Source organism: Hylobates moloch, unplaced genomic scaffold (assembly GCF_009828535.3).
Source record: "Hylobates moloch isolate HMO894 unplaced genomic scaffold, HMol_V3 SCAFFOLD_7, whole genome shotgun sequence".
Taxonomy (NCBI): Eukaryota; Metazoa; Chordata; class Mammalia; order Primates; family Hylobatidae; genus Hylobates; species Hylobates moloch.
Window position 1 is genome coordinate 100,971,507 of NW_026652282.1, and position 20,224 is coordinate 100,991,730.

Genomic DNA, 20,224 nt, shown 5'->3' on the forward strand with positions numbered 1-20,224 from the left:
TGCCCAGACTGGAGTGCAGTGGTGTAATCCTCACTGCAGCCTCACCCTCCCAGGTTCAAGCAATTCTCCCACCTCAGTCTCCTGAGTAGCTGGGACTATAGGCAAGTGTCACCAGGCCCAGCTAATGTTTAATTTTTTTTTTTTGTAGAGACAAAGGTCTCACTATGTTGCCCAGGCTGATCTCAAACTCCTGGACTCAAGCAATCCTTTGCCTTGGCCTCCCAAAGTATTGGGATTACAAGCGTGAGCCACCACAGCTGGCCAGTACTTTCTTAATCTCTTTAGGGGCAGCTAAAGGAAATTCTGAATATGTGACTCTTAGATCCAACCACCATCTCTCAAGAAGAAATATTACTACCACCATTTCTGCCCTCAAAACTCACTACCATGACTATGGGAGGAGAGTAGCACAGGTCTAATGGTGGCTCTTCCAGAAGTTAACCAATTGCTCATGAAATTACATAAGAAGCCAAGACTCAGGGCCACTTCTGCATCTGGAAGTACAGAAGAAGACAGGTCATTCTGTTAGGCCCTTATTGCTAATATAAGGTGCCACATGCCAGCAGGGTTTCACCCATTTCAGAATTGGAAAGGGGCACTGTCACCAACCCCAAATATTCCTGGAGAGTAGAGAGGGGTATCTCCCTGTTGGGGTCTCCTGCCTGGGGTGGGAGAAGTCAGTCAGTATGAGGCAACAAGGGGAAAGCTTGATGTGAGAAGAACTTTTACTGAACATCTGAATAGGGAATATTTATAGTTTCAATGTAGCCTGAACAAACCAATTCCTAACTCCCACAAGCAGGCTATGAAACTGCCCCAGGTACTGAGTTAACAAATACCACAGGACTATGAAGGCAGCAGGTTACAGCTGGATGACAAATTTAGATTTTTCTGATCTTAAAAATAGGAATTCATTCCTGCTGGTGCAATAATACACCATGACAGATAAGTTAATACAGTACAGGGTGTGTCTAAAGAGACTTTTTTCTGGCTAGTTGAGCTTTATCCATCAGGTAATACCAAAAAATTTCATTCATCAGTGAATTTGACATACAGTATTAAGATTCAGTAAGAAAAATTTCTGGACTAATTGGTGAAGATGTTCTTTTTTTCTTTTTTTTTTTTTTTTTTTAGACAAAGTCTCACTCTGTCACCTGAAGTGCAGTGGCATGATCTTGGCTCTGCAACCTCCACCTCCCAGGCTCAAGTGATTCTCCTGCCTTAGCCTCCTGAGTAGCTGGGACTACAGGTGTGGGCCACCATGCCCAGCTAATTTTTGTATTTTTAGTAGAGACGGGGTTTCGCCATGTTGCCCAGGCTGGTCTCAAACTCCTGACCTCAGGTGATCTGCCTGCCTCAGCTTCCCAAAGTGCTGGGATTACAGGCGTGAGCCACCGTACCCGGCCAAGATGTTTAAATTACACATTTGAATAAAGAGTAATTGGATTGCAAAGCTGAGTGCCCTCAAATATAACATATTACTGTTATGCAAAAGTTACCATGTTATTCCTAAGTGATAAGCCAGCGGAAAGGAAGGTGTTTCTTCCTTCTGGCAAAAATATCCCATAGTTAAGTCCAGGAACAAATGGCTGAAAACAGAAGGCAATGACCATGGACACCTTTTGGATCCTCAGTACCCTTTAGTAAAGACACTGCTAAACAGTCCACCTGGGAACTCCTCAAGCCACACTGCACAAACAACTGCAGGGCACAAGGGCACCACAGGAGTTTTTCTAGATCCCGTTGAAATATTTTTCTCTGGTTCTGGGATGAGGAATGGGTAACTTCAGCAAGCAGAGACTGGGGTTGGGTGAGGATTATTGACCCACATGGTATCCAGGAGCCACTGTTCTAATACCAGGGGAGATCAGAAGTCTTAAAATCATTCCACAGATTGAGGATGGGGCACATGCAGCATACACTGGCATCTGAGGGCTCCCCCGTAAGTTCTCAGCACCCCAGGCTGGGCAGAACTAAGCCAGCAGGGAGGGATCACAAAGAGGTGGGAAATCAGGGCTGGGCTGCAGCCTTCAGTGGCAACAGTTAAATTCTGTTGGCTGCAGAGAGTAAGAACTGAGGCAGGGTGAGGGTGGGACTACGGCCATGGAGAGGTGAGCAACCTCAGATATAGGGCAGGGGTGGGGAGAGGGTGCACCGAGTTTCTGCTAAAGGCTCTCTCTTTCTTCCACTACCCTGTATCTGCACTTCTTTTTTTTTTTGGAGACAGAGTCTCAATCTGTCACTCAGGCTAGAGTGCAATGGTGCTATCTTAGCTCACTGCAACCTCTGCCTCCTCAGTTCAGGCAATTCTTCTGCTCAGCCTCCCAAGTAGCTGGGATTACAGGTGCACGCCACCACGCCTGGCTACTTTTTTGTATTGTTAGTGGAGACAAGGTTTCATCATGTAGGCCAGGCTGGTCTCGAACTCCTGAACTCAAGTGATCCACCCGTCTTGGCCTCCCAAAGTCCTGGGATTACACCACGCCCGGCCCATAGCTGCAGTTCTTTTTGTTCCTCTCTTTCTTTTCTATTTTTTTTTTCTTCAGATGGAGTCTCACTCCGTTGCCCAGGCTGGAGTGCGGTGGTGTGATCTCAGCTTACTGTAACCTACTTACTGTAACCGGGTTCAAGTGATTCTCCTGCCTCAGCCTCCTGAGTAGTTGGGACTACAGGCAGCTAATTTCTGTATTTTTTTTTTTTTTTTTTTAAGATGGAGTCTTGCTCTGTCGCCCAAGCTGGAGGGCAGTGGTGCTATCTCAACTCACTGCAACCTCTGCTTCCCGGGTTCAAGCAATTCTCCTGCCTCAGCCCCCTAAGTAGCTGGGATTACAAGCGCACGCCACCACGCCTGGCTAATTTTTGTATTTTTAGTAGAGACAGGGTTTCACCATGTTGGTCAGGCTGGTCTCGAACTGTTTTTTTTTTTTTAATTGAGACAGAGGACCAAGTCTCGCCCTATACCCCCCCAGGCTGGAGTGCAGTGGCACGATCTCAGCTCACTGCAAGCTCCGCCTCCCAGGTTCACGCCATTCTCCTGCCTCAGCCTCCTGAGTAGCTGGGACTACAGGCACCCACCACCACACCCAGCTAATTTTTTTGTATTTTTAGTAGAGACGGGGTTTCACCATGTTAACCAGGATGGTCTCAATCTCCTGACCGCATGATCTGCCCGCCTCGGCCTCCCAAAGTGCTGGGATTACAGGCGTGAGCCACTGCGCCCGGCCTATTATTATTATTATTTTTTTAAGTAGAGACGGGGTTTCGCCATATAGGCCAGGCTGGTCTTGAACTCCTGACCTCAAGTGTTCCTCCTGCCTTGGCTTCCCAAAGTGCTGGGATTATAGGCGTGAGCCACCGTGCCCGGCCTTGTTCCTCTCTTATATTGCTGCACCTCTAGTTTTTTTCTTCCCTTCTGCTCTCTCACTCTCCTTTGCTTTTCCTCTTTTCCCTTCCTCTCCTATGGACCTTGAGTTTGCAGGGCTTTCCTGAGCAAGCTGGACAGATGGGCTGGGCCTCTGGGACCACACTCCTCCCCTACTCTCAACTCCCCAAGCTCAGGGAATCCCAAGGTCCCACAGGGATGCTGGGACCAGTTATGGGTACCTCAACCAGTCCGATAGCCCACAGCTCACCTCTGGTCACCAGTCCTCAGCCCCTTCTGGTGCCACGTCCTGCCCTGGGAGGATGAGCAGGAGGGAAGAGAAGGCACCACCCCAGAGCAGCCTGCTACTTACTTTTTCTTCTCTTTGTCTCTCTTCAGAGTCTGTGAGCCTCCAGCCTGGGAGCCCTGGGACTGGAGCAGCTCGGCTGCCGTCTTTCTTTGCTTGAAAGCATTCACTTCATCATCCAGGGATTTCTTCTTATCCTCCAGTTTCTTCTTCTCATCCTGGTGCAGTTTCTTCAGACGGTCAAACTTCTCATGCAGCTGGCAGGGAAGCACAGGGAGATTAGAGAGAGTCCCCTGTGAGCAGTCCCCAGCCTGGCCAAGCCCAGGTGGGTGGGGACCAGTAGGGCTGCGACCCTGCAGGACCCTGGAACCTCAGGGGGCATTTCTGTCAGGCATTGCCATGATGGCACCAAAGGCACCATGCTCTGGATCGTTCTCTCTTCCTGCCATTTTATCTCCAAGTCTCTGCTGCTGAATATGGTAAAGGAACACTGCATTGTGTTTAGTCAGACATTTTGTTAAAAAGAGTCCCCGTAGTTACCACACATGGTCAATAATAACATCAATTATAATAATATAACATTTACTGAGTGCTGGCCGGGCTCAGGCCTGTAATCCTAGCACTCTGGGAGGCCGAGGTGGGCAGATTACTTGAGGTCAGGTGTTCGACACCAGCCTGGCCAACATGGTGAAACCCCGTCTCTACTAGAAATACAAAAATTAGCCAGGCATTGTGGCATGTGCCTGTAATCCCAGCTACTCAGCAGGCTGAGGCAGAAGAATCACCTGAACCCGGGAGGCGGAGGTTGCAGTGAGCCGAGATCGTGCCACTGGACTCCAGCCTGGGCAACAGAGCAAGACTCCGTCTCAAAAATAAAAAAAAATAGAAAATTACCGAGTAATTACAGGCTAAGCACTGACTTTTATAAGTCGTTTATATATATTAATTTATTTAATTGTTACCACATTCCTATGAGGTAGGTTTTGTTATTATCTCCATTTTATGAGGAAACAGAAGGTCTGAGAAGTAAGGAATTTGAGTATGGTCAAGCAAGTATTTAGAGCATTATAGAATGGGACCTCTTATGTGTAAGGAACCCCTGTCTTGTCTTAACCCCTGCAATCAGGAAGGATCACCATGGATCGCACAGAAAACTTCAGTAATGGGAAAGCCAGTCAATGGAAATACTTGGCTTTGGACATGCAAGGAAATAAAAAGGATTTTATGACATGGAATGAGTACAGACACCTCAGCCTTAACTAAAGGGAGGCTTAATTAGTCCTGAATAGAACCAGAAACCCAAAGAAGAACAACAAGAATATTCTGGGCCAGGCACAGTGGCTCACGCCTGTCATACCAGCACTTTGGGAGTGCTGTAATCCCAGTAGTCGGCTCAATCCCAGCACTTTGGGAGGCCAAGGTGGGTGGCATGAGGTCAGGAGTTCTAGACCAGCCTGGCTAACATGGTGAAACCTCGTCTCTACTAAAAAGACAAAAATCAGCTGGGTGTGGTGACGCATGCCTATAATGCCAGCTACTTGGGAGGCTGAGGCAGGAGAATCACTTGAACCCAGGAGGCGGAGCTTTCAGTGAGCCGAGATCGCACCACTGCACTCCAGCCTGGGCAACAGAGCGAGATTCTGTCTCGGAAAAAAAAAAAGAATATTCTGGCATGCCATTGTGGTAAGTGGATCAGAGAACAAGAGGCACAGACAGTCACAAACTAGAATACAATAAACTACCCTGAATAGTAAGAGCAGAGCAAGCTGAATTGCACTTTCTTTTTTTTTTTTTTTTTTTTTGAGACGGAGTCTCGCTCTGTCGCCCAGGCTGGAGTGCAGTGGCGCGATCTCGGCTCACTGCAGGGTTCACGCCATTCTCCTGCCTCAGCCTCTCCGAGTAGCTGGGACTACAGGCGCCCGCCACCACGCCCGGCTAATTTTTTTGTATTTTTAGTAGAGACGGGGTTTCACTGTGGTCTTGATCTCCTGACCTCGTGATCCGCCCGCCTCGGCCTCCCAAAGTGCTGGGATTACAAGCGTGAGCCACCGCGCCCGGCCCACTTTCTTTCATGGATTCAGGAGAGAGTTTAGGATTCTGTAGCACTTGCAGCATACCATGAAGAAGGTTAGTTCTCCAGGTCCTGGGGGTATTTGGCACTGTCACTTAGGTAGGTGAGTGACAGACTTGCTGTATAAACCAGATCTTTTCTTTTTTCTTTTTTTTTGAGACAGAGTCTCGCTCTGTTGCCCAAGCTGGAGTGCAGTGGCACAATCTCAGCTCACTGCAACCTCCACCTCCCAGGTTCAAGTGATTCTCCTGCCTCGGCCTCCCAAGTAGCTGGGACTACAGGCGCATGCTACCATTCCCGGCTAATTTTTTGTATTTTTAGTAGAGACGGGGTTTCACCGAGTTAGCCAGGATGGTCTCCATCTCCTGACCTTGTCATCCGCCCACCTCGGCCTCCCAAAGTGCTGGGATTACAGGCGTGAGCCACCACGCCTGGCCTAAAGCAGCTGTTACTAGTCACTAGGGCTGCCTATCAGTTGCCTTAACCTGGCTTTTGTTTGTTGTACTTTTATTCATTTGTCTTTGAGATCCCCTCACTTCTCCTCCTAAAAGTGCTGGGTGACATTTTACTTTTTTTAATTGAGACAGAGTCTCACTCTGTCACACAGGCTGGAGTGCAGTGGCCTCGATCTCTTGGCTCAAGCGTTCCTCCCACCTCAGCCTCCTGGGTAGCTGGGACTACAGGCACGTGCCACCATGCCTGGCTAATTTTTTGTATTTGTAATTTTTTTTTTTTTTTTGAGATGGAGTCTCGCTCTGTTGTCCAGGCTGGAGTCCAGTGGGACAATCTCGGCTCACTGCAACCTCCGCCTCCTGGGTTCAAGCAATTCTTCTGCCTCAGTCTCCCAAGCAGCTGGGACTACAGGTGCGTACCACCACACCTGGCTAATTTTTTGTATTTTTAGTAGAGACGGGGTTTCACCATATTAGCCAGGCTGGCCTCGAACTCCTGAACTCGTGATCCGCCCACCTCGGCCTCCCAAAGTGCTGGGATTACAGGTGTGAGCAACTGTGCCCAGCCAATTTTTTGTATTTTTAATAGAAATGGGGTCTCAGTATGTTGCCCAGGCTGGTCTTGAACTCCTGGGCTCAGGCAATCCCCCCGCTTTAGCCTCCCGAAGTGCTGGGATTACAGACCTGAGCCAAGGCACCTGTCTGACAATTTTTTTTTTTTTTTTTTGAGACGGAGTCTCGCTCTGTCGCCCAGGCTGGAGTACAGTGGCGTGATCTCGGCTCACTGCAAGCTCCGCCTCCCGGGTTCACGCCATTCTCCTGCCTTCGCCTTGAGTAGCTGGGACTATAGGAGCCCGCCACCACGCCCAGCTAATTTTTTTGTATTTTTAGTAGAGACGGGGTTTCACCGTGTTAGGCAGGATGGTCTCGAACTCCTGACCTTGTGATCTGCCCGCCTCTGCCTCCACCTCCCAAAGTGCTGGGATTATAGGCGTGAGCCACCACACCCAGCCGACATTTTTTTTTTTAAGTGAAACTCAAAAAAAAAAAATCAATACCTTTGTCATGGGCTTTGGTGAGAAGAACCCTTGAGAGTGCGACAGGTTAAATGTGGAAGAGACTCATGAAGTAATTGTTTCCTTTTTTTTCTTTTTGAGATGGAGTCTTGCTCTGTCAGCCAGGCTGGAGTGCAGTGGCACGATCTCAGCTCACTGTAACCTCCGCCTCCCAGATTCAAGAGATTCTCCTGCCTCAGCCTCCCAAGTAGCTGGGACTATAGGCATGTGCCACCACACTCCACTAATCATTGTATTTTTAGTAGAGACAGGGTTTCACCATGTTGGCCAGGCTGGTCTCGAACTCCTGACTTCAGGTGATCCAACCACCTCGGCCTCCCAAAGTGTTGGGATTACAGGCGTGAGCCACAGTGCCCGGCCCAATGTTTGGATTTCTGTTCCTGTGTTAGTTTGCTGAGGATAATGGCTCCCAGCTCCACTCACGTCCTTCTAAAGAATATCCTCTGATTCCTTTTTATGGCTGCATAGTATTCCATGGTGTATATATACCACATTTTCTTTATCCAACCTATCATTGATGGGCATTTGGGTTGATTCTATGTCTTTTCTATTGTGAATGGTGTTGCAGTGAACATATGTGTGCATGTATCTTTATAATAAAATGATCTATAGTATTGCTGGGTCGAATGGCATTTCTGATTCTAGGTCTTTGAGGAATCACCACACTGTCTTCCACGATGGTTGAAGTAATTTACATTCACACCAACGTGTAAAAGCGTTCCTATTTTTCCACAGTCTCACCAGCAGCTGTTGTTTCTTGACATTTTAATAATCACCAGGCTCACATTTACCTCTTTCTCTGCCTCTTTGAGCTCCGCTTCTTTCTCTTTGACTCGCTGGACGAACATCTGTCTCATCTCCTCTTCTTTTTTCTGGAGTTCCCCTAGGAACTCGTTCCTTTTGGCCTCATATGTCTCCTGTAAACTGCGAACATGGTCAGGTTAATTCTTCTTCCTTTGGAATGACTCCTATTTGATAAAACTGGCCCCAAAGATCCTCACTGGGTTCCTCTGTCCTCCCTTCCCCAGTTGTGAGCCAGGTACAAAAATAGAACCACAAAGCTGTGGGCACCTGGCTTGGCCCATGACAGCATGCCCACAGGGATTCTGGAGGGGGATGGGGCAACCCTAGTGAACTGGAGAGACTTAGAATATCTGGTTCTATACTCTTGTTCTACAGATGAGAAAACTGAGGCCCAGAGAGGTGAGGTGTCTTGCTCAAGGCCCCACGGCTAGTTAGAGGGAGACCTTTGACCAGAAGCTGAGTCTCCTGTCTCTTCATCTGGGTTTTCCCACTGCACAATGCTGCCAGGCCCTGGCTCTGAAACTGACCACATTAATGAACTATTTCAACAAATGCTTGAGGAGACTCCGTATGTGCTAGACTCAGCACTAATTGACATGATGCTAGTCACTCAGCCTCTAGAGCCAACAGCCATCCTACCTGCCATCAAGGAACTCATGGTCTAGTTGGAGATGCCCCTGGCCTAAGCTTATTTTTAAAGAAATAGGAGATAGGCCGGGTGCGGTGGCTCACGCCTGTAATTCCAGCACTCTGGGAGGCCGAGGCGGGTGGATCACCTGAGGTCAGGAGTTCGAGACCAGCCTGGCCAACATGGTGAAACCCCATCTCTACTAAAAAATACAAAAAGTTAGCCAGGCGTCGTGGTGGGCGCCTGTAATCCCAGCTACTCGGGAGGCTGAGGCAGGAGAATCACTTGAACCTGCTAGGCAAAGGTTGAAGTGAGCCAAGATCGCGCCACTGCACTCCAGCCTGTGTGACAGAGTGAGACTCCATCTCAAAAAAAAAAAGCAATAGCCTGGTGAAGAAGAGGTGGAACTGTGATTCAAAGAGGGCAGCATGTAAGAAAGCACGTGTGAAGAGAGAATGACATTCTTGGGGAGCCAGGTATGGTTCAACATGGCCAGAGAGCACCATGGCAGTGGTGGAGTAGAGGCAGACGAAGTTCCTGAGCCTAGAGGAAGAGAACAGGCTTTGAATGCCATATTTAAAAATTGGACATGTACACACTGCATGGTTTTAAAGCAGGAAGTAGTACTAGATCCAATATGAAAATGAGAAGGACCATTCTGGCTGTGCTGTGGGAAGGATAGACTTTCCATCAATCCAAGTTAAGAAGTGACAGGATCTTGGCCAGGTGTGGTGGCTCACGCCTGTAATCTCAGCACTTTGGGAGGCCAAGGTGGGTGGATCACTTGAGGTCAGGAGTTCAAGACCAGCCTGGCCAATATGGTGAAACCCCGTCTCTAATAAAAATACAAAAATTAGCTGGGCGAGGTGGTGGGCGCCTGTAATCCCAGCTACTGGGGAGGCTGAGGCAGGAGAATCGCTTGAACCCGGGAAGCCAAGGTTGCAGTGAGCCGAGATTGTGCCATTGTACTCTGGCCTGGGCGATAGAGCAAGACTCTGTCTCAAAAAAAAAAAAGAAAAGAAAAGAAAAGAAGTGATAGGATCTTAATGTTAAGGGCTGGGAGGGAATGGAGGGAGCAGTAAGGGAAGCAGAACTCCCAGGACTTGGGAGGAGCCAAAGGTAATTCTGATTATCCTTGGGCAACCAGGTGGATGGTGGTATCATGAATGGCAACAGGGAATGTTGGAGACACATGCTTAAGAGGGAAGTAGATGAATTTGTACAGAGCTTGATTTTCAGGGAGGTCCTCTATGGGATGTCTGAGTGGACATCCAGTATGCAGTTAGATTAATGGGTTTAGACCTCAGAAGTAAGACTAGCTTGGGAGCCATCTACTTCTAGGTGGTAATTAGGGCTGTGAGAGTAGAAAGAACCAGCTGCAAAGAGAACAGAAAGTGAAAGGAGCAGAGGCTCTAGGAAAGAATCCCGGGGGGTATACCAACATTTAAAGGAGTAAGGTGAAGAAAATGAGCCTGCAAAGGAGGCTGAGAAGAAATAGTAGGAGAGATAGGAATAGAATCAGCCAGGCCAGGGCTAGAAAAGCCAAATGTAGAGGGCATTTCAAGGGGGCAGTGGGGAATGGCATAAAGTGCTGCGTTGATATCAAATAAGATGGAACCCAAAGGCCACATTGAACTTGGCCACAAGTCTGCGATTCCTGGCCTTGGAGAGAGGCATTTGAGTGGTTATGCTGGGGACAGAAGACAGACTGCAGTGGGTCGAGGAATGAATGAGAGATGGGGAAGAGGAACCAGTAAATATAGAACAACTCTTTCTCCTTCTCATCCTGTCAAGGACTTCTTGACAGGGCAGAGGCTGGTAAAAAAGAGCAGGGTTAAGGGAGAGTTTCTTCAGCACAAGATGCTTACATGCAGCATGGGAAGGAGCTGGCAGAGAAGGAGTGAAGAAGGCGAAGACACAGGAAACAGAGGTATTCAGGATGGAGTGAAGGAGGAGGGAAGGAGACAAAATGACCAGGTGGAGGCACACCTACTCCTCTACAAATGCAGATGAAAGCTGCAGGTGGGGAAGACAGCCAGGGAGCTCCCACCAGAAAGAGACAAGCATGGCTTCCCCCAGCCCCACGTGCTCCAGTGGCCCCTGGCCCCACCTGTCAGTATATAGGGCATGAGCCTGTCCCTCCTGAAGCAAATATCCCCAAGGGACTGGTTAGGCTCTGACTCCAGGCCAGCTTTAGGCTGTGCACAGGTAGAGTAAGATCTCAGAGGCTCTTTGAAAGCCTTTTTAACTGGTAGACATCTCCCTCACTTGCTTATTAATGCCTGACCACCATAAAGGGCACCACGTGGTAATTTCAACTGTGAGGCTTATTTCACACATCACACATATAGATCAGACACTTCTACTTGGCGCATCACTCCTCTCTGCATAATAACCTGCTTTCAAAAACATCCCCCTTCTCTAAAAGCATTCTGATTGAAGAAATATGCCAGTGATGATCAACATCCTGCGGTCAAAACAGAACTTGCACTTGAATGCAGACACTAAGGACAGCAATTGAATAGCCTGCAGTTCACCGATGCATGGCAAGGGATTGCTACCTGGTCCTATCTGGGTTTGAGAATGGGGAAATGGGTAAAGAATAGACTAGAAACCTGTCTGAGCGCCAGAAGCCTGATGAAGAAAAAGGGGCAGAGGACAGTTACCAACTGCCACCTCGTGGAACAGGGCCCCAGCTTGGGGATCCCCTCCAGTGCAGCTGCTTGGAGCTGTCATGGATGCGTGCATGTGTGTGTGGTGATCAGCCTTGCTGGTCCTCTGGGCATCCTCCCTTCCCTTGCCCTTAAAAGCAAGGCGGCAGTACTTCCCAAGCCTGCGCCCCACAGCTCTCCTGGCAGGTGTGCAGAGGCAAAGGGTGAACAGGCAAGCAAAACTGGCAAGTGAGTCGCCCCTGCTCCTCGAGGTCTTAGCACCCGTGTCTCGCCTCCCCTGTGAATTCTCCAGGGGAAGGCTTCCACACCACCTGGGTGGGCTGAGCTGAGCTGGGCTGGGCTGGGCTGGCAGGAGCGGTACCTGAAGGGTTTGCTGTCAGGGTCGGTGTCCTTGAAGCCCATCTCCTCCAGCTTACAGCGGCGATACAGCTCATAGTGCCGGGTGTGGGTCTGCTCCCGCAGATCCTCCATGTTGACCCGAATCAGCATCTCCCGCAGCTTCACAAAGTCGCAGTGGGCCTCGTTTTCAACTGCATAGCAGGGTTTGGGGTATTGAAAGTATGTTGAAAGGAAGGCCAGCAGAAGCAGAAATGGATGAAACGAGAGGCAAAATGTCTAACAGTGACGTTGCCTTGCAATCTGTGTATTTAGATCCTGCAAATTTACCTCCTCTCTTTTCTACTGAAAACGTAAATGAAAGGTTACAAAAATGCCAGTAATGAAAAACTGTGATACCATAAAAATACTTATTAATACAGTCAGTAGCACCACAATCTAAATTCAGCAGTCAGAACCCTCTAAAGTATGTTTGGTCTGCACCACTTGTAGGACAACAGCACATATGCATCTGTCCATCCATCCATCCATCCATCCACTCATCCATCCATCCATCCATCCATCCATCCAATCAATATTTGTGGAATCTCTGTTCCCAGTATTGTGTGAGGCACTGGGAATTCAGAAACGAAGTGATGGAATCTTGCTCTCAGGAGCTTATAGTTTAGAGGAGGAATAGATGTAAACAGACGAATACAATTCAGTGCAAAACTACAAAAATAGAGGGATAGCCAAGTTGCAATAAAGCTCAGAAGAGGGGGACCTAAGAACTCCCGGGAAAGTGAAGACTTCACCGAAGAGAAAATCCCTAAGATGACTCTGGAAGGAAGAATAGCAATTTATCAGCCAGAGAAGTGAATGGTGTTTGCAAGGTGTCAATGAGGCTAGGCAAGGTTATATAGCTAGTAAGTTGCAGAGTTAGGGTTCAAACCCAGGCAATGTAGGGGAAGTGACAAAGTCTCCAAAGAATAAGAGGAAAGAACTAGGATATCGATAGATGACAGTGACAAGGAGGGGTGTGGACCACAGGCATGGCCCACCTGGATGGTAGAAGCTTCCAAGGAGGTGGTTTCTTTAGAGGGTAGATAATGGCCTGACAGTAGCAGTGGTGACTAGGAGCAAGGGGACCCCATTTTCTGGCCTGTGTGAAAAAGTCCCCTCCTCAAAAGAGTGCAAGCAAAGATCTGCAATTTGGGGCAGTGGTCAAGAATGACTGATGTGGACCAAGTCATAGCAAAATTGATTTCTGGCTGGACCAGGTCACGAGGAGCACTTTGTCAAGGTGGCTACAGGTATGGCTTCACTGTGTCGGATGGTGGTATTTGGCCTGAACAAGTAGGAAAAATGGTGTCTGACGTGATGAACAGGCAATCACCGCAGATTCTGTCTTGCAGGGTCTGGAAGAGGGTAGTGGGGGCAGAGAAGGGTCTGGGATAAGTGGGTCAGCCATAGTTCAAGCAGACTGCCTTGTGGTCATTAATCTTTCCAAAGCCCGAATCAGCTCACATAATCCCTCTGCTTAAGACCCACTGAATTAGGAATAAAGCCCCCTGCTGTCATAGAACACAGGCTAATATTAAAGATGACATCAGTAAGACAACTTCTCAGGACTATGCTATATGCCATTTCCTCCTCCATCTCTGGACAGTGATCTCTAATGGTGAGTCAGAAGGAGTGCCTCCAAGGCCCCTGCAGGCTGCCTAAGCAATATACAACTTCTTCCTCATTCAAGCAGAACAGTCAACTTAGACTTACAAGAAAAACTTTCAAAATCCCCTTTTTTGTTTAGATTCAGAGTAGTCCACGTCAGATGAAATAAGTCATTGGAACCATGTCTACTGGCTTCTCCTCGTCTCACTTCAGGTTCCTGTTTCTCAGACCACAAGTCCATTCCCAGGGTGGGACTGTGGGTCAGAAACCATTTGCAAACGTTCCTAGTGGAGCATCCCCAGCTCCGAACAGCAGAGAAGACCAGAACTTAGCACAGCTCTGATAACCAGTCTTGTCCTACCTATGGAAAATCCAGCTATTGCCAGTGGGTCTGTGGGGTGTCCTAAAACATGCCAGCCTTCGTATGTGATGTGGACAACTCGCCACCCACTTTCAGGTGTTTCCCCAGTGGTAGGGATGAGTTTACAGAGAACCAGCCACTCTTTCACACGATGCCCCTATCAGCCACGGCCCAGTTTCTAGCTGTAGACTCTGAGGACCAGAGACCTCTTCTACCCACAGCACTGTCCTTGGCCTTGTCTTATGCACTGAACTGACTAGCCCTGAGGGTAAGTTAACACATGTCAGGCAGACCACAGAAGGAACTTTCCTGAGTGTAATACAATATGTCTGATTGCTTTTCAATTGTGAAATAATCATACATACAAAAGAGAGCATGAAATGTGTATGTACAATTTAAAGAATTTTTGAAAAATTAACACCAATGTCTCCACAACTCAGGTTAAACATTACCAGTACCTTGGAAGCCCCTGAGTGCCCTTTCCCAATCTCATCCCCTTCTATCCTCCTACTCCCCTGGCAGAGACTTAATCCCTCTCCTGACTTTGAGGATTATCATTCCTTTGTTTTTCTTTATAGTTTTACCTCTTATGTATGCATTCCTAAGAATATATATCTTGTTTAGTTTTGCCTCCTTTTGGAATTCATACAAAGGGAATCCAATGGTATGTTTCTTTCTTTCTTTTTTTTTTTGAATCTCACTCTGTTGCCCAGGCTGGAATGCAGTGGCGAAATCTCAGCTCACTGCAATCTCTACCTCCCGGGTTCAAGCGATTCTCCTGCCTCAGCCTCCTGAGTAGCTGGGACTACAGGCACACGCCACCATACCTGACTAATTTTTTTTTTTTTTTTTTTTTTTTTTTTTTAGTAGAAACGGGGTTTCACCATGTTGGCCAGGCTGGTCTCGAACTCCTGACCTCAGGTGATCCACCCTCTTCGGCCTCCCAGAGCGCTAGAATTACAGGAGTGAGCCACCGCGTCCAGCCCCAACATGTAGTTTTTTAAAATCCCTTATCCCCCTCCCACCCTTCCACTATCCAGTCTTTTTGTGTGTGTGTATTTTTAGTAGAGATGGGGTTTCACCATGTTGGCCAGGATGGTCTCGATCTCCTGATCTCGTGATCCGCCCACCTCGGCCTCCCAAAGTGCTGGGATTACAGGCGTGAGCCACTGCGCCCGGCCTATCTAGTCTATTTTAATGAATATCTGGATTGTTTGTAATTATTTGTCATTACAAACAACACTACTGTGAACATTCTTCAGGTGCACTTGGGCAAGAACACATGCTTTCTCGCACACTCCTTCCTACCTTGCAAGTCCTTGTGTTTTAGGAATACTTTTCCCATTAGAAACAGAGGGAGCTTGCTCCCATCAGAGCATCCCAGTATGGAGCCAGAGTTAGCTTGCTAGTGACCCCTATGGCTATTTGGGACCCATGCCGAATGAACAGAGACTTGGGACAATTTAGACACTTGTCATATAGTGGCTGGGGACAAACAAAGAGACAGATAAAAGGGGCTTCCTGTGTGTAGCCCCTCCCAGAGACTCACTCACCCTGCACAGTGCCCCAAGGATACTGCCGTGCCCTCATCATCTTGTTGCCTATCTTCAGTTCTTCTGTGCTGCCGATGACAGCAAATGGCAGGTGGGCCTGAAACCGAAGGCAAACAAAAGCTGAGAACTGCAGAGGAAAGGCACTGAGTGTTACACAACCCAACTGCTGTTCGTCTCTGGGGCCCCAGGCCCTCACCCTGCAATGTCCCTCACTGTCATCATCACCAACAAGCATTTATTAAGTTCCCAAACTATGTGAGGATAAGAGGCCTAGTCCAAGCCTCTGCTGTTCAGAAATTCACAATAGAGGGTAACAATGACATGGCTGAATGCATAGGGAACAAAGAGAGAAAATAAGCAGAATAATAAGCAGACACACAGATTACCAAGCTATTCGCTATTCATAGATACTGCTGAGGGGAAGAGCCTTTGGAAGAAGGAGAAGTGGAATGAGGGGGGTTCTGTGTGGATAGAGAGGATAAAGGAGTACCAAAGGGTCCCCAGACTGGCCCTTCTCCCTCCCTGGCATGCAAGAGCCCCAAGACTAGGTCCGTACTGAGACTACACAGCCAACTGAGCTGTACTCTCCTTGTTCTCATCCTTCCCCGGAGAAAGAGCTCACATTGAACTTGTGAGCCTAGAAGGCAAGTCACCAAGGATTTACTCACATGACCGTGCTGGGTTCTTCTGTAGGTGCTATAAGGCAGACAGAAGCAGCAGAAGACACGCTCCCTCGCCCTCTAGGAGCTTACAGTCTTGTTGAGGAGGCCCAAATTACATAACTCAAGTCATATAAGATAGTATGTGATCAAGGGCTCAAGTATACGGTCTGGTACCCCGTACATAGTAGGTGCTTAATAAATACTTCCTGAATGGCAGTGGTAGGGCTAGGGAAAGAGGAAAGAAAGGCAAAGGGCAAATAGGTTTATGCGCTTGGTGCTCACAGGGGAAATGAGGAGCTTGGCCTGGCTTTATGGATCAGAGAGAGCTGCCCCGACTTGGTAGTATGGGGCCTGGGAAACACTCACAGAGCCGTAATCCACAAGGAGCTGGCCAGCTTGTAAGTGCTGAGTCACCACAGCCAAATGGAACCACGGAATCAACGTTTACCGACCAGGTGAGCCCAGGTGGGGCTTTGTTCAAAAGGGCTTTACAGCAACAGGTAAAGAGCCTATGGGGAAAGTTTCTTAGCCTGCTTGCAGAAACAGGCCATGATCTAGATATTTTGACCCATTTGCCCACTCATCCATTCTACAAATATTTACTGAGCTCCTATGATATATGCTAGGCATTAAGAATGACGTAATAGCAAAAAAGCACAGAGCCTGGCCCCGGAGAATGCGCAGTGTGCCAAGGGAGAAAGCTATCTCAACAACGATCATACAGCAAGATCAGGGTTGTACCAGAAGTGGAGGTTGCAGCGAGCCGAGATTGCACCACTGCACTCCAGCCTGGGTGACAGAGCAAGACCCTGTCTCAAAAAAAAAAAAAAAAGATCAAGGTTGTAAACAGAGGCTAAAGGGCTGGAGTAACGCAGAGGAGGGAGCAATTCTTGGGAAGTCAAATAAGTTGTTTCAGAGTAGGTAGTGGCAATCATACTAACAGCATTAGCATTAGCAATAATTTGTTAAGCCCTATGCACTGGGTACCAGCTGCTTTACATGGCATTCTCTCACTGAATCTCTACAACAACACTATATGGTAAGTTGCCTTATTAGTCTCCTCTTTAGATGGGGAAACTGAGGTCCGCAAGGGCTAAGGGACTTGCCAGCAGGCACACAATAGTAAGGAACAGGATGACTTCAAAGCCCACCCCTTGCTGGTCTGCTACTTCCATTTAGGGGGTTCAAACAGTAGATGAGGTGCGTACTCTAAACCCTGGGGGGTAACTAGTTGTGCAAGACCAGATTATCAGAGGCAATTCAATTCAGGGAAACCCACAGCAAATCTGTCGCTTGTTTGTTTAATCCACAGGCTGATCTCACAGCCAATTCTTCCTCTCCATTCTCCTCTATCTCTGGGCCCCAAAAATGTCCTTCAGAGCAGAAGAACACAGGATTTCATCAGGAGCTCAGCTCCAGGACCTCCACCAGTCCCTCAAATTGCTTGGCCGCCAGCTGAAGCTGCTCTTCTTTCACCCTCTCCCCTCTCAGCTGCTATCAGATGATCATCTCAGCCACTCTCCGACCCCTCCCCACTCCACTGACTGTCCCTTAAATCTGGACGTGGGAAAGAGGAGGTTATGGATTATGGAAGGTGGGTGTGGGGTGGAGGTGGGAAATGTTTCATCAGTCCTGGGAGGGGAATGACCAAAAGAGTAACTGGGCAAGTGACACACAGGGCATTTGGGAAGCACTGAATTCCTGAAAATGCTGCCCAAGGGCCTAAGCATCTCCAATCTTTGCCAGGAGGGTTGATCTGGGCACAATTCATTCCTACTCAGGGACCTAGGACATATCGGGAGCCTCGAATCCACCCCTAAACACTTTCTGGGAGAACATTTCCCCTGGAGAGACCCCACAGCTTCAGCCACATGGCACAGAAGAGCCAAGGGGCGGCGAATGCAGAGAGCTAGACTGAGGGAGGAGGTGATAAGGAAAAACCACGTTGTAGCACGCCCTCATCCTGGGCTCTCAGCTGTAAGTGATGGAGGAGGAAGGCATGTGAATTGGGAGGTGCTTCTCTGAGCTCAAGAAAAAAAAAACCAAGAAGAAAACAAAGGCATACAAAAATGTCAGTATTCCCTCGGGCCTGTTCCATTTTTGTCATCAAGAGACACTGTCAGAATGATAGGGTGACTTGCTTCCCCCTCTTTCTCAAACTGCTGTCATTTTATTCTTCTAGCTCAAAAACATAGCCCCAGCCCTCCCACGGCACGCTCCTTTGCAGCTGGCCTCAGTCTGCTTTGATAAGTATATGCAAGGTAGGCATTTCCCAGCGCTCTCCTTTCGTTTGATTTTCACAACATCCTTCTATGGCAATGATTAAAAGATCCATTCGTGAGTTGGGGGAACTGGGATACAGGGAGGTTAAACGAGTTGCCTAGGTCCCTAACCCCCATGCCCAGATCCTCTGAAGCAGCAGCGAGGCCACCGAGCTTTGGCTGCCAACCTCTCCCAGCCACCTAGGGTGGCCCGCACTCTGCCTCCTGGCTACATGGCATCTGCTAGAAGGAAGCAAAACATGACAAGCAGGAAATCATGGGGACCAGGCTCTGGCCCTCTGTTGCACTCCTTTTGAGAGACAGATGGCTTTGACAACCAGAACGGAGTCGAGCAGAGAGCAGATACCCACCCTCCCCCCGCACCACCACGGACCATACTCCTAGGTCCTACCAATGGGATCCAAATCTGAGGCCAGGCTTTCTGCTATTTTTCCCAGGTCTCTGCAGGAAACTGACAGACAGGGGTGACATTTTCTATGTGTGGACCCAGGGAAGAGACTCTGATAGATGCAGGGCAGTGTTGCTGCTGAAACACAAACAGGCCTCTCAGGGGAGTCTGTGTGACTCTCTCACTCAGACTTCCAACGAGGCGCCCTCTGATGTCAGATTTCCCAGTGTCAGAAAACTCCAAGAGATAGTCTCAAGCCTCCCTTGGGAGTCCATTCCTAGATTCACTATCTGTCTTAGTGCATTTTGTCTTGCTACAATAAACTACCTGAGACTGAGTAATTTATCAACAATAGAAATTTATTCCTCATCGTTCTGGAGGCTGGGAGGTCCAAGATCAAGGCACCAGCATTCTGGTCTGGTGAGGACCTTCTTGCCACATGCTCACACAGCAGAAGGACAAGCTAGCCCAACGCTGCATGATGTCTCTTTAAAAAGGGTCTTCGGCCAGGTGTGGTGGCCCACGCCTGTAATCCTAGCACTTTGGGAGGCCAAGGCCGGTGGATCACGAGGTCAGGAGTTCAAGACCAGCCTGGCCAAGATGGTGAAACCCCATCTCTACTAAAAATACAAAAATTAGCCAGGCGTGGTGGCAGGCGCCTGTAATCCCAGCTACTCGGGAGGCTGAGGCAGAGAATTGCTTGAACTTGGGAGGCGGAGGTTGTGGTGAGCTGAGCCAAGATTGTACCACTGCACTGCAACCTGGCTGACAGAGCGAGACCCCATCTCAAAAAAAAAGGGCCTTCATCCCATTAACAAGGGAGGAGCCCTCATGGCCCAATCACATTTTTTTTTCTTAAGACGGAGTTTCGCTCTTGTTGCCCGGGCTGGGGTGCAATGGCATGATCTTGGCTCACTGCAACCTCCGCCTCCCGGGTTCAAGCGATTATCCTGCCTCAGCCTCCCGAGTAGCTGAGGCTACAGGTGTGTGGCACCATGCCCAGCTATTTTTTTTTTTGAGATGGAATTTCGCTCTTGGTGCCCAGGCTGGAGTGCAATGGCATGATCTCAGCTCACCACAACCTCCGCCTCCTGGGTTCAAGCAATTCTTCTGCCTCAGCCTCCTGAGTAGCTGGGATTTTTTTTTTTTTTTTTTTTTTTTTGCTGGAGTGCAGTGGAGCAATCTCGGCTCACTGCAAGCTCCGCCTCCCGGGTTCATGCCATTCTCCTGCCTCAGCCTCCCGAGTAGCTGGGACTACAGGCGCCCACCACCACGCCCGGCTAATTTTTTTTTGTATTTTTAGTAGAGACGGGGTTTCACTGTGTTAGCCAGGATGGTCTCGATCTCCTGACCTCGTGATCCGCCCACCTCGGCCTCCCAAAGTGCTGGGATTACAGGCGTGAGCCACCGTGCCCGGCCAGTAGCTGGGATTATAGGCATGTGCCACCATGCCCGGCTAATTTTGCATTTTTAGTAGAGACGGGGTTTCTCCATGTTGGTTAGGCTGGTCCCGAACTCCCCACCTCAGGTGATCCGCCCACCTCGGCCTCCCAAGTAGCTGGGATTACAGGCATGAGCCACTGTGCCTGGTAATTTTTTGTATTTTTAGTAGAGACGGGGT

At 48.7% G+C, this 20,224-nt stretch overlaps 1 protein-coding gene across 3 annotated transcripts in view; it reads right to left on the reverse strand.

Moving 5' to 3' along the window:
* SEPTIN6 (septin 6) overlaps positions 1-20,224 on the reverse strand; it is an 87,487-nt gene that overhangs the window by 19,784 nt on the left and 47,479 nt on the right. For all 3 annotated transcript variants that reach the window (XM_032757522.2, XM_032757520.2, XM_032757521.2), the window contains exons 6-9: positions 15,272-15,368; positions 11,733-11,901; positions 8,059-8,191; positions 3,735-3,925 (exon numbers count right to left, since the gene is read on the reverse strand). In XM_032757522.2, the coding sequence (XP_032613413.1) occupies positions 3,735-3,925; positions 8,059-8,191; positions 11,733-11,901; positions 15,272-15,368 (590 nt within the window). The remainder of the gene's footprint in view (positions 1-3,734; positions 3,926-8,058; positions 8,192-11,732; positions 11,902-15,271; positions 15,369-20,224) is intronic.